The sequence below is a fragment of the Corythoichthys intestinalis genome, chromosome 4, assembly GCF_030265065.1.
Source record: "Corythoichthys intestinalis isolate RoL2023-P3 chromosome 4, ASM3026506v1, whole genome shotgun sequence".
Taxonomy (NCBI): Eukaryota; Metazoa; Chordata; class Actinopteri; order Syngnathiformes; family Syngnathidae; genus Corythoichthys; species Corythoichthys intestinalis.
In genome coordinates this window covers 40,178,251-40,193,428 of record NC_080398.1, presented here as the reverse complement: position 1 = coordinate 40,193,428, position 15,178 = coordinate 40,178,251, and the positions used below count along the sequence as shown (strand labels likewise).

Sequence of the window (15,178 nt, the reverse complement as noted above, 5' to 3'; positions counted from 1 at the left end):
AACCCCTCTTAATGTTTACGTTTTAATAAAATTTGTAAAATTTTAAAACAAAAAATAAACTAGTAGCTTGCTATTGTTGATGTCAATTATTACACAATGATCATGGTGCTGAAACCCATAAAATCAGTCGCACCCGAGCGCCAGCAGAGGGTGAAAAAACACCAAAAAACACAAGTAACAAGTGGACATGACACTGTGCGGTCATTTTAATCTGTTTGAGCAGGGCATGTGCATTAAATGCGTCAAATATTTCAACGTGATTAATTCAAAAAATTAATTACGCGATAATTTTGACAGCCCTAGTCTGAAGTATTGACCGGTGACCAATCAATCCAGATAGACCACAGCAGACTAATTACATCCAATCCAAAACTTGAGTCCACAAATCCTAACGATCTGACAACCGGACTCGAATCAATACTGGATGGACTGCCGACCAATCCCACCTCCCTAGCAACCAAGACATACAACGAAACATTCATGAGGTTCTTATCAATTACCAGAGTGCATTAAGGCAACGAGGCGTCACTTACCCCTGCGCATCGATGATGATTGGCTCCACCGATTATATCATTTTTTTCATTAACGGAAGATGAAAAACAGTCAAAAAACGATCACTTCCCATCTTGTGCGAAGCAATTAAATGCTGCCTTTAATCTCGTGATTTCTAGTGAGGTTTTGAATGGCTGCAGGATGAATGTCAGCTCTACTTTATTTAGGAATGCAGCATAATTGTACGCTTGTCCTCTGCCGCGTTGATCAATAAACTATCATTCCCGTCGCCTGGAGCTCGACAAATTTAATTACATGTGCGCTCCGTCAATCCACTGACTGCTCTGCTGTGCGTGTGTGTGCTTTTGCTTTACAGATGATGAAGTTTGCCTGGGACAACTACAAGCAATATGCCTGGGGCAAGAATGAGCTCAGGCCTTTAACCAAAAATGGACATATTGGCAACATGTTCGGTAAGTCTTTTTTAAACTAGAAACTGCCATTTCTGGAGAAATTACTCTGGGTCTTTGCAATGTGGACATACAGATCTTAGCCCCGCCCAGGTCTGTTTGGGGACATTTCATGGACAATATCAGGTTGTTTCCTGTTGATTTGGGGACATTTAGGAGACATGTCCTAGTCATAAAAGGTCATTGGGGAGGGGGGGTTGTCCTGGTCATATAAGGTCATTTGGGGACATTTGGGGGGCGTGTCCTGGTCATATAAGGTCATTTAGGGACATTTGGGGAGCGTGTCCTTGTCATATCAGGTCATTTGGGGACATTTGGGGGACACGTCCTATTGATATCTGGTCGTTTCCTGTTGATTTGGGGACATTTGGGAGACATGTCCTGGTCATAACAGGTCATTTGGGGACATTTGGGGGGTTGTCCTGGTCATATAAGGTCATTTGGGGACATTTGGGGGGCGTGTCCTGGTCATATCAGGTCATTTAGGGACATTTGGGGAGCGTGTCCTTGTCATATCAGGTCATTTGGGGACATTTGGGGGACACGTCCTATTGATATCTGGCCGTTTCCTGTTGATTTGGGGACATTTGGGAGACATGCCCTGGTCATAACAGGTCATTTGGGGACATTTGGGGGGGGGGGTTGTCCTGGTCATATAAGGTAATTTGGGGGGCGTGTCCTGGTCATATCAGGTCATTTAGGGACATTTGGGGAGCGTGTCCTCGTCATATCAGGTCATTTGGGGACATTTGGGGGACACGTCCTATTGATATCTTTTCGTTTCCTGTTGATTTGGGGACATTTGGGAGACATGTCCTGGTCATAACTGGTCATTTGGGGACATTTGGGGGGGTTGTCCTGGTCATATAAGGTCATTTGGGGACATTTGGGGGGAGTGTCCTGGTCATATTAGGTCATTTAGAGACGTTTGGGGAGCGTGTTCTCGCACATATTAGGTCATTTGGGGACATTTGGGGGACACGTCCTATTGATATCTGTTCGTTTCCTGTTGATTTGGGGACAGTTGGGAGACATGTCCTGGTCATAACAGGTCATTTTGGGGGGGGGGGGGGTTGTCCTGGTCATATAAGGTCAATTGGGGACATTTTGGGGGCGTGTCCTGGTAATATCAGGTCATTTAAGGACATTTGGGGAGCGTGTCCTCGTCATATCAGGTCATTTGGGGACATTTGGGGGACACGTCCTAATGATATCAGGTCGTTTCCTGTTGATTTGGGGACATTTAGGAGACATGTCCTGGTCATAACAGGTCATTTGGGGGGAGGGGGGTTGTCCTGGTCATATAAGGTCATTTGGGGACATTATGGGGGCGTGTCCTGGTCATATCAGGTCAATTAGGGATATTTGGGGAGCGTGTTCTCGTCATATCAGGTCATTTGGGGACATTTGAGGGACACGTCCTATTGATGTCTGGTCTTTTCCTGTTGATTTGAGGACATTTGTTGTTTTTGCCATTGAAACTGAATGGGAAATTTGGACGTCCATGGCCGTCAATAGCATTGACTTACATTTGCGTCAATGGAATCCAAGTACATTGGCATCAGTAGAATCAACAAACATGGCCGTCAGTGGCATTAAACAAAAGAAATGCCATTGAAAATGAATGGAAAATGTGGACGTCCATGGCCGTCAATGGCATCGACATCCATATCAATAGAATTGATATACATGGCGGTCAATGGCATCAATGCACTGTAAATTCTATTCGAAATTCCAATGGAAAAGAATGGGAAATTTGAACCAACATTGCATCCAATTAAAAATGAATGGGAAAGTTTTTGGCAAATTTCCGGGGAACCGAAAAAATTTTCCAAATTTTGTATACAACTTTTATGCCCCTCACTGTCCTAATGTTTGATGTCCAAACTATGTGATTTGGTCAAAAATTGTTGGACTCGATACATTTTGAATTTTTTTTGTTTGTTTTTTTAATTGGTGAAAAATCGGCATTTACGCACGAACGGAAAATTTTTTGGTGCCGTTCGAAAAATTCCCTGAGTCGCATGAAAATTTCGGTCGTTTCGATATTCGAACGATGCTGATCGGTCAAACGGTTCGGGCTGTTCGGCGCGCCGAAGAAATCCCATTCCAAAAAAAAAAAAAAAAAAAAAAAAAACAGAATAACACTATCCAGGTCTTTTCGTCAAGGTTGAACAACCCAACAGGTAGCTACCGAAATCTTCCATTCAAATAGTGTCTACGTTAGCTGCCATTGACGGCGCTGGACATCCACTTCGTTTTGATTGGATTGGATGGCTAGCACCATCAATGGCACTGAAACCAAAGTGTTCACAGTCAGTTTTTGTGGGCATTTACAGGTATTTTGCTGTTCGTTTTGGAGCACTTAGAGGTTATGTCCTGTTCAATCAACAAAAAAAACGTTAAATATTGTATGCAGTTTTACAATTCATTTTCAATCAACTTCCCATTTAGCCAAACCGCTGGAACTGCGCTAGCGCAATTCCAACGACCCTGACCAGCGGAAACCCAACAACCCGGCCAAAAGGCCAAACTCAGCATGTTCACCTTAGTTTTCACCCCTTGTGCTGACTCCATTTTAAAAGCTGAAAAAAGGCTTCGAAACGCAAGTTGACAATTTATTCCAAGTCGACAACAATTAAACAGCAAGGCAAAAACAGCAAACAGACCCAGACGGAGAGGAAGGCTAGATAGAGGGTCAACAAAAAAATTCCTGAAAAAAAAAAAAAAATGACAGCAATTGGTTAAAACATTTCTTGGGAGGCGGAAGAATGGTGTGTTTGGGCGTTGTTTAGGCAAGGCAAGGCAAGGCAAGGCAAATTTATTTATATAGCACAATTCAACACAAGGCAATTCAAAGTGCTTTACATCACATGAAGACCATAAAAATCACATTTAAATCAACACAACGTAAAAACCAAGACAAAAGATCGCATTTAATCACAGAATAAAAATAAATAAAAATAAAACAAAAATAGAAATAAAGCAAAAACTACTACTAATAATAATCATTGAAATCAGCAATGGAGATAAGCACAAGAGGAATAGAAGGCAGGTAGATTGAAATATATAGACAGTTATGGATATGCAGTGCTAAACAAAAGCGTTTTTAGCCCTGATTTAAAGGAGCTAACAGTTTGAGCATACTTCAGACGTTCGGGTAACTTGTTCCAGAGGTGAGGAGCATAATAACTAAATGCTGCCTCACCCTGCTTGGTTCTTGTTCTTGGAACATGCAGAAGACCCGTTCCAGACGACCTTAGGGGTCTAGATGTCTCATAGGAATGTAACAAGTCAAGCATGTATTTTGGTCCAAGGCCATTAAGTGTTTTGTAGACGAGCAGTAGTATTTTATAGTCTATCCTTTGACTCACTGGAAGCCAGTGTAGCGATTTCAAAACCGGTGTAATGTGGTCCAGCTTCCTTGTATTTGTGAGGACTCTGGCTGCAGCATTCTGTACTAGCTGCAGCTTCCTGACTGATTTTTTATCAAGACCTGTAAATATACCGTTGCAGTAGTCCAATCTGCCGAAAACGAATGCATGCATAAGTTTTTCCATGTCTTGTTGAGTCAGAAGCCCCTTAATTCTGGTTATATTTTTTAGGTGGTAATAAGCGGATTTAGTGACGGACTTTAGATGGCTATCAAATTTTAGGTCTGAGTCAATAATTACGCCAAGGTTTCTGACTTGATTTGTAGCTGTAAGTGACATTGTGCTAAGTTGGCTGCTTATCTTTGACCTTTCCTTTTTTGGCCCAAAAATGATCACCTCTGTCTTCTCCACATTTAACTGGAGAAAATTCTGGCACATCCATTCATTGATTTGTTGAATGCATTTACTCAGGGAGACTAAGGGACTATAATCATGTGGGGACACAGAAATGTACAGTTGTGTGTCATCTGCATAGGCGTGATAGGAGATGTCATACTGTTCCATTATTTGAGCTAACGGAAGCATATAGATGTTAAATAAGAGTGGTCCAAGAATTGACCCTTGAGGGACTCCACACGTGAATTTGGTTCGTTCTGACTGATAATTTCCGATTGACACAAAGAAATCCCTATCATGTAAATAGGATGTGAACCACTGAAGAATAGTGTCAGTAAGCCCTACCCACTGTTCCAATCTGCTGAGTAGTATGTTGTGATCAACCGTGTCAAATGCGGCGCTGAGATCCAATAGTAGCAGAACAGATGATTTGCCTGCACCGGTATTCCGACGAATATCGGAATAGGGTTATTGTCTAATGTGGATTGGGTAGGAGTTTAGGTATTACTATTGTCAGGGCCACGAAAATTGAGGATTTTGCCAGCTTCTGCGCCACGTGAGAGCTGAGTGTCCAACAGGTTCCTGCGTGATCAGATGTTTCTTGTGGGAGGAGAGGATGTCCTTTCATTATTCTGGACTGTCCATTGTTTGTTACCAGAAGAGCTGATGTTGGGATTTTAGCTGTTTTCTGTTTATTAGTTGTATTTTAGAATATCATAAAATTATATCCTAACCCCGTGTATCGATAATTATTGAATCGCCATATTGTAAGATAATCAATATCGTGAGCCTTATATCGCAACTAGGGCTGCAGCTATCGATTATTTTATAGTCGATTGATTGTGAACTAGTTAGTTCGAATAATCGAGTAATCGGATAAGGAACATGAAAAATTGAAAATACTTGAGTTGAGCCTCAAACGGTATAAAAATAAATCAATAAATTAGGATCTATGTACAACAAAAGGACAGTTGGCGAACTTTCATAGCAAAAGTCCGCTAGCTTAAATGCTATAAAATGCTAAGTTTTTTTTTTTTTTTTTTTACAATGCTCTTAACAAATATTCCAGACACATATTCCCGCAAACAACTGCTAAAATAAACTAAATTAAAAATGCATTAAAAAAAAAAAACATTAGCTCAAACAAAAACTTTGCTTATGTTGGTCTTAACAGGGAGCAACTGGATTCACCCATGTGAAATGAGGCAGACCAGAGGGCAGTGTATCCACCCAAATCAATAAAACTAAATGCACACACTTTCAAAATAAACCATTACAATGCCACTTTAATTAAACAAATACTCGAAGCAGCAACATTTAATTTGAATCTTTTTTTCCTAATCGAATACTCGAGTTGATCGATTAATCGTTGCAGCACTAATCACAAATTGTATCCTAAGAATTCCATAAAGGAGAGAAATTACATTTCATTTTCAGGATTTTGAAGAAGCACCATTTTTAATTGAATTGCTCTTAGGATAAAACATGTCAGACAATAATTAAAACCATACTGTAAATTGAATTACCTCATTATTTTCCGGCATTATCCATGCGAAACACTACATAACGAATGTTATCAAGACAAGAAAAGTCAATCCTACCCTTAGGTTCTTGTGGCCAGCTGAATTAAACATTACGAGAAAAGTTGTTTTTTTTGCCCAAAAGTTCAGAAAAAGATAAAATGTTATAAAGATATTCGGTAGGGTTAATAGGTGATGTTGAGCTGTCAGACAAAACCCGACTGTTGAGTCAAATCGGTGAGAAATCCCTCTATAATAAAAGTCAGATAAGCTGATAGTAAAACCCTTAATACCTGGAGTCTCCCTTGTCATTTTGCTGGGATTATGACGTTAGAGAGCATTTACCTCATATAAATGGTTGGGTGTGATATTTTGGCAGTGCAGTGGCCCATTGCACAACTACAGTGGGGTAAATAAGTATTTAGTCAACCACTAATTGTGCAAGTTCTCCCACTTGAAAATATTAGAGAGGCCTGTAGTTGTCAACATGGTTAAACCTCAACCATGAGAAACAGAATGTGGAAAAAAAAACAGAAAATCACATTGTGTGATTTTTAAAGAATTTATTTGCAAATCCTGGTGGAAAATAAGTATTTGGTCAATACCAAAAGTTCATCTCAATACTTGTTGTTATGTACCCTTTGTTGGCAATGACGGAGCCCAAACGTTGTCTGTAACTCTTCACAAGCTTTTCACATACTGTTGCTGGTATTTTGACCCATTCCTCCATGCAGATCTCCTCTAGAGCAGTGATGTTTTGGGGCTGTCGTTGGGCAACACTTGGACTTTGAACTCCCACCTAACCCCGTGGCGTCAAAATGATAACAAGAACGGTGAGCAAAAATCCCAGAACCACACGGGGGGGCCTAGTGAATGACCTACAGAGAGCTGGGACCACAGTAACAAAGGCTACTATCAGTAACACAATGCGCCGCCAGGGACTCAAATCCTGCACTGCCAGACGTGTCCCCCTGCTGAAGAAAGCACACATTCAGGTCCGTCTGCGGTTCGCTAGAGAGCATTTGGATGATCCAGAAGAGGACTAGGAGAATGTTATGGTCAGATGAAACCAAAAAAGAACTTTTTCGGTAGAAAAACAGGTTCTCGTGTTTGGAGGAAAATGAATATTGAATTGCACCATACCCACTGTGAAGCATGTGGGTGGAAACATCATGCTTTGGGGCTGTTTTTCCGCATAGGGACCAGGACGACTGATCTTTGTAAAGAAAAGAATGAATGGGGCCATGTATCGAGAGATTTTGAGTGAAAATCTCCTTCCATCAGCAAAGGCATTGAAGATGAGACGTGGCTGGGTCTTTCACCATGACAATGATCCCAAACACACAGCCAGGGCAACAAAGGATTGGCTTCGTAAGAAGCATTTCAATATCCTGGAGTGGCCTAGCCAGTCTTCAGAGCTCAACCCCATAAAAAATCTGTGGAGGGAGTTGAAAGTCCGTGTTGCCCAACGACAGCACCAAAACATCACTGCTCTCGAGGAGATCTGCATGGAGGAATGGGTCAAAATACCAGCAACAGTGTGTGAAAAGCTTGTGAAGAGCTACAGAAAACATTTTGGCTCCGTTATTGCCAACAAAGGGTACATAAAAAGTATTGAGATGAACTTTTGGTATTGACCAAATACTTATTTTTCACAATGATTTGCAAATAAAAATCTTTAAAAATCAATCAATGTGATTTTCTGTTTTTTTTCTCCACATTATGTCTCTCATGGTTGAGGTTTACCCATGTTGACAATTACAAGCCTCTCTAATATTTTCAAGTGGGAGAACTTGCACAATTAGTGGTTGACTAAATACTTATTTGCCCCACTGAATGTCATATTGACTAGGTGTACAAATATGAGGACCAATGACAAGTCTTTCACGTCTGTGAAGTTCGCCCCCCATCAGATGCAAATTTATATAAGGTGGAAAACAGGTTACTTGAAGTTCCGCTGTAAGACCCCTAATTTGGCCAAATTTAAAAATTGTCCGATATGCATGTGTGATACATCATTGGAAAGCTTAAAATCTCAATTTTCTGGGGGAAGAAAAATTTGAACAGGACGGCATTTAAAAAAAAAAAAAAAAAGTTTTTTAAACAGCAGAACCCTATCTGAAGGTGAAAGCACGCGAGAGCAGAATTACAGACGCAATGACTTTAACACGATATTATTTAAGAAGATATTATCACATTACCTTGTTTCGATCCAAAAACTCCATGTCGCATGTATCACTGAGTGCCAAGACACAGCTGTGAATGGCCACAGCTGGATTTTTTGGGGATATTTTGGGTGAAACACGGTCATATAACAAGGGTCACGATGCAGAAATCACAGACATCAAGGAGTGGTCGAGATTTTCTTTTTCAGATATCTACCCTTTTAAATGTTGTTTTTTTTTTTCATTTTTTCTTTGTCTGGATCAATTATTTATCATCTAACATATCAGAGAAAATGCAACAGTAACAAAAAAAATTACAATTAAGCGATAGTTATGAGGTAGATATCTGTGAATTCAAAATGAACCTTTTAAGTACCCCCAAATATCCCCTAAACCTACAAATAACTATCCAAAAACATGTATTATTTGTCATATTAACTCATTCACTCCCAGCCATTTTCACCGGTTCGCTCCTGGCCGTTTTACTGGATTTTGACTGATTTTTTTTTTTGCCCACAGAAAATTCTGTTGTATTGCTATATAAACATGGAACCCACCAAAAGAAAGATTAGAATGTCTTCTTTCAGCAGGAAAAAAAGTTAGTCCATACCTTTTTCCATTCTTTAGAAATCAGCATTAGAAAATAGCTTAGTTTGAGCAATTTTCCAATTTTTGATGAAAAACAGAGAAATTGAGCTTTTTGTGAAAGCATACATTTCAAACATAACTTTGACTTTAACACAGCTATTTTTTGCTCTATTTACATTCCAAACATCTAAATAATGTTTTCCTTTTACAAAATAACATAAACAACAAGACAAATAGAGCTTTTGATAGCAAAGTAACAATTTATTTACACATAACTAACTGAGAGATGACGCTGTTGTGGCCGCGACAGCCGGGTAAACTTTTCCCTCATCGCCGCCTGTCTCTGCTTGCGAGCAACATGGATTCAACGGCATCGTCCGCTGCACTGGTGGTCCCGGTCGTTATGCTCGGTCGTCCAGTGCCTGGCACCCTGGGCGTCCTCCCGGTTGTTCTGCTCAGTCGTCCGCCGCCTGGCATCCTGGAGGTCCATTCCCGGCCGTGCGTTCCGTTGAATCGGGTTGCAGGTCTTACCAAATGCGGTACTGCCCTCCAGAGGCCAGTTTTATTGCTTTAAAATGGATTTCCAGCATTGTGCTTTTCAGTTAAGTTGCATCAGAACCCAGAGATGTCTCTTGTGAAAAAAAAAAATGAAAACACGGATAAATAAGTCTTTGGGACACTGAAACAATTAAAAATAGAACATATTTATACGTTTTTGGGAGCAAATTAGTTAATTAAACAAAGTAAGAAAATAAAATACTTTATTTACCATCAATGCTGAGAGGTGGCTGGACAAACAGTCCCGGGATTTAAATGAATAGCCCTTATGTCTGAAAGCAATTTCCCAGGTTGACTGACACGGACATTAACGGGGTCACGTCCTAGTATAATGTCTGGGACGTAAATGCGACACGGTATGAATGAAAGCAGCCGGTTAATTCCCAGGTCACAGCGCGAAGGCTGATGAGGTACAGTATATATCATGGCGGGCCAGTGTGAGTGGAGAAGAAACATTATTTCTATTGACTGCAAAATCAGATTTTTAGCCCATCCAGCTTGAAACCGGATAGCTCTTTTGTAGTCTGAGCAGTCACGAAGGACAGAAATCTGCTTTTTGTGAGATGGATTGAAACCGCATACGGTAAGTACCGTATTTGCCCGGATATAAGACGGTGTTTTTTGCATTGAAATAAGACTGAAAAAGCGGGGGTCGTCTTATATTCGCGGTCTAGACATTATACCCATTCACGACGCTAGATGGCGCCAGATATCATTGAAACGATGTTCTGTCTTGACAGATCTCAGCTACTCTCAAGTTTAACTTGTTTGCATTATTTTATTACAGTGTTTTTCCTTATTCAGATTTGTTTCAAGACTACAGTTAGTTAGACTTCCCTTTGATGGTTAATGCAGTTATTGCAATTTTGTTGTTTTATCACAATAGATTGGTTTATTTACATTTCAAAAACCAGAAGCCATTCATTTACGAATTTGATTGCGCTTTGGTTTACATATTTAAATGTTAAGATATTAAGATTTGAATGAGGCAAAATAACATGCTTTTCTCTCGAATATATTGTTATAATCATGTTTCAGATGTAGTGTAATTATTTTCTGTATAAAAATTAATTTGATGTTCAAAAAGTCTTTTTTCAAACTTCAGTCTTGAAAAAGAGGGGGTCGTCTTATAATCAGGGCCGTCTTATATTCGGGCCAATACGGTATTTTCAAATCAAAACAGCTCATGTGGGTTTTACCTAGATCTAATTAGTACACTTGCTAAAAATAGTGTGAACAGTCAGCCCTAAAAAAATCTGATTTGAGGAGGTATCGATTGAAGTCAGATCTGCATGCAGTCTGAATGACTGGAATTGGATTTGCTTGCATTCTGAACGCAGCTTAGATGATTCATTGACTATCAAAATAGTTGGCCATACATAAATCACGATAATTCATGGCAGCCCTCGTTTCACTGCCATTGACAGTACTAAACGTCCAATCTGTTCTGATTTGATCGCTGCCAGCTCGTCCCAGTCAAATTGAATTGTATGTGCAGCATACAATCCAATGTAAGGGTGTGACAAAATATCGAAATGGTGATATATCGTGATACTTTGTATCCCAAAAGGTTATCGACACGCTCCTATCAAGAACCGAGATATCGTTTTAAAAAGTTGTCAATGTTTAAAAAAAAAAAAAAAGGAACCATCAAGTTGCTACCAAAATCTTCCACCATAATAGTGTCTTAGTTAACTCTAAGGCTGCCATTGACGGTGCTCGACGCCCAATCCATTTAGACTGGGAACGTTCGTTCATTCAAACCTAGCATTCACAGTCATTCGGTCCGATTTTCGGGGCATTTAACGGTCACTCGCTGTTCATTTTAGGGCATTTACAGGTCATTTCATGTTGAGTTTGAGTCACTGCCTATTCATTTGGGTGATTCCAAGGTCACGTCCTGTTCTGTAACTCAAAATAAACAGGAAGTGACCCATAAAATACCCCAAAATCAACAGCTAAATGATCTTAAATGGCCCAAGATTACCTCATTGCCTGGCATTGGCTGCCACTGACGGCCATAGACGTGCAATCCGTTTGAAGTGGGAGGGATGGCAGCGAATGAACAAATGTTCAGTCACTGCCACCCTCCCAGTTCAAATGGATTGGACGTCTACTAGTGATAAACCCATTCCAATTCACAGCAGAAACTTGTTTTTCTGTTTATTAGTTGTTTGTAGAAAATCGTAGTATGATTTCCTGACCAATGTATCGATAATCGTTGTATCGCCATATCGTCAGATTATCGTTATCGTGAGCTTTGTATCGCAAATCGTATCGTATCGTGAGGTACCAAGAGGTTCCCACTCCTAATCCAATGGGTGACTTAGCTGACATAAAGCACTCCACAGGAAACCAGAGCTAAGATTTGGTCCTTGACAAAGATGAGTTTGACACCCCTGCTTTAGAGGGCCAAGAACTTTTCTTTTCCAGCCACTATAAAGATCTTTGGCCAAAAGTAGCCATTTGTTTATGGACCACAAATCAATGAAAATGGCTCCAAATAATTGCTCCTTAACACCAACAAAAGAGGCAAGCGAAAATCGAAAACAACTAAATGAACCTAATAGAGCTCTTACATTCTTTCTCTATTAGTGAATTGGCCTGATTGGTGAATGTCTAATTTTAAAGGTTTACAATTACTTCTATGGGGGCCAAAGGTTTTGCTTCTCATCTTCTGGTTGTTAACTTCCTTTTTAACAACAATAAAAGTAATACTACATCACATCCCTCCACACCAGTGGCGGATGCTGGTCTTTCAATGAGGGGAAGCTCAAAGTGTATCCACCTGTGAGTGCTGTGTTCCAGTGGAGGGGCTCAGTGGGACCTGCTGCTCAGTAGGGAAAGAAACTAGAGTGGTAGAAGTCAAGTCTTCAAACACAAGCAGCTACAATAGAAAAAAACACCAGAAATAATCTTGATTTTTTTTTTTTTTGCTAGTCATTTTTAACAAAGCAAGTGTTGCTAGGATGATTATCCAACTCTCCAGTTCAACTCAGAACAATGAAATGAAAATTGAAAAATGCCTACCGCGGATGTTAATACAACAAGATTACCAATTCGCTTATTTCGCTGTCAATCACAAAGGGATTCAACCTCAGACAGATCATCCAATCAATCCAATCCATAGAACCATAGCGTCCATACCCAGATAACAAAGTGTAACAAAATTTCAGCTCAATTTTGTGAAACGGATCGGCCCCACTGTCTTTTAAACAATGGGCCAGTATGGATTCACTTGATGGATCAGCAAACAGTTTTGGGCCAGAACTGGTCCAAAGTAGCAGACACTACATTAATGTATGGCCAGAATATGGATCACATGTTAACCATTCTGGGCCAGCACTGGGCCAGATGTAGTCCAAATTCCTAGATAGCAAAATATAACTGGAGTGGACATGGGTCAGATGCAATGCAAATTTCACCCCAAACTCAGTATGAATTCAGTTTAAGCATTTTTTAAGGCATCTTTAGTATGTTCTGCCTTTATGCATCTAAACAAAACAAGCTGAAAGCGCACGGTAGTACTCTGGGTGTGAAATTCGCCTCTTGTGGGACATTTCGCCAATGTAGAACATTTTGGCAGAATGCCGGTTTTGTCCTCCTCTCGTCTCATCCCGTCTGTCCTGTTCATTTTGCGTTTGCTGCTCGTTTTATGAAATATCGACAGATCTGTCCAGCTCATTAATGTTCCTCTCCGGTTCTCGGGAAAGGCTGAAAAGGTGACATGTTTATGTTGCTAATCATACTCTGGTAGTCCAGTGACGTCACCACCCTGCGACGTAAACATCGATGGCGACTTACTAGTTAAAGTAATTTTACAAATTGTATAAAAAAGAAAACATCAAGAAGGGATTTAATATCAAATTATTTAAACTCATGCAAATGTTTTTTTTTCAAGAACTACAAGTCTTTCTATCCGTGGTTCGCTTTAAACCAATTCAGCTTGTTTGCATTGGCACCTTCATCGAGGAAAGAGACCTGTTAGCAAATCTACCAACAGGTTATGGGAAATCACTATTCTCTTCGATCGTGTTGAGTCTCCTGTTAACCGTTTCCTCGGTGTCTCCGTTGATGACATTAATAATTGCTAACTAAATTGCAAGAACAACTAAAATGGTCACAATCGTGGCATCAATAGCTAACAGTGTAGAAACACATGCACAGAGACCGGATCCGGAACTATAGCTGGAAGTGGTGGAGAAAACTGGAAGCCAAGGGGAAACACTGTGCCAGTCCAGGGTATAGCGTCCTGGTCCCCTCCAACTCCCCATGAACCTCACAGACGTACAGCTTCCGATGGGCGGGATAAATGCAGGCTTTAGCTAATAACTCGTCTAGTTTCGCTGTAGTGGAACGATGTAATCTCAATTCTGGAGATGCACAGCATCCACACTGTTTTAACTAGAACCACCAAGGGTGGATCAGTTCATACAAATCCCTTATGTATCCAGAGAAGAGTCATCTGACTATAATCAGCATATATTTTGTGACCATTGAAGCCCTCATTAGTCATTCCCATTCACACTCTCAAAACCACATGGCTAGATTGCTCCTTGAGTGTTTGCAGGGCTGCCTTTGCTTTGTCAGACAGTGGACTGCTCAGGCAAGCAATCGGGCAGACAACCTTTTTACATATTCCAAAAGCTGCAGTTTACCTACAGTACAAGGGACGGTGTAATAAAAAAACAAAACTAAACATTGTGTAATGCGGTGACGTATGACATTTCGCACTTTTCCCGGGGCTCGGTGTTGGAGGTTATTTCCGAAGCAATTTTTCCTTTTGCGCCTTATTTGCGCGCACATGAGAGTGAGCCAATTCCTTTGCAAGACCCACCAAGAAGTCCACCCGTCTCTCTTGCCTTCCGGGGCATGCCTGATACAACACATATGTATTCAGCGCTGCCTTGTCAATCATATTGTAGAACACGGCGACTGGCCGTCTTCGTGTTCCTCCATGTTTGACCAAGCCAAGGGAGTCCTGGATTTGCAAATATTCAAGATGCTAATTGCAGCTATCCAGAGTGAAACCCCCCCTTCACACCTAGGCAGCGACTCCACAGGAGTGTGTAGGGGGGTTGTGTGCTGGATTGTTTGTTTGAGTGATCTATTGTTTCACAAAGCCAAATAGTCAGTTGGTATCGGGGGTCATTTGATGTCTTTCTGGTCTTTCTTTATAGCCAAAAAAACAAGGACTTCGTGTTTTTTTTTTTCGGGACTGTGAAGCTGCGCGAATGAATGGAAAGTAAGCCATATCGTGACCAGTGATATGAAGCTAATCCTGGACAAAAGTTGAGCACGTTGTAGTGCATATTTAGTCAATGACGTGTACACAACAGTATACAGTACATTTGATCAATTATTTTTTTGACATTTTGGGGGAAGTGTCTCTCTCTCCACATCTCTAATCCACACCGTCCAAACAATAATGCTCTTCACATAAGCCAATAACTTTTTCTTCCACTTTTCCGCTCCTCCAAGTAGCGAGCGACAGATCCAAGAAAGGGCAGGATGCTACCTAGCAAATGTCACATTGAATACGGCGGATGTGCGGATTGGATCGCGGGGGGGTTGCGCCAAGCCAGGTATGAAATTGGCTGCTGTGTTCTTAAACG

General features: G+C 40.7%; 1 protein-coding gene across 3 annotated transcripts in view; it reads left to right on the top strand.

Moving 5' to 3' along the window:
• LOC130914337 (mannosyl-oligosaccharide 1,2-alpha-mannosidase IC-like) overlaps nt 1-15,178 on the top strand; it is a 383,071-nt gene that overhangs the window by 205,868 nt on the left and 162,025 nt on the right. For all 3 annotated transcript variants that reach the window (XM_057833414.1, XM_057833415.1, XM_057833416.1), the window contains one exon: nt 869-965. In XM_057833414.1, coding sequence (XP_057689397.1) covers nt 869-965 — 97 coding nt within the window. The remainder of the gene's footprint in view (nt 1-868; nt 966-15,178) is intronic.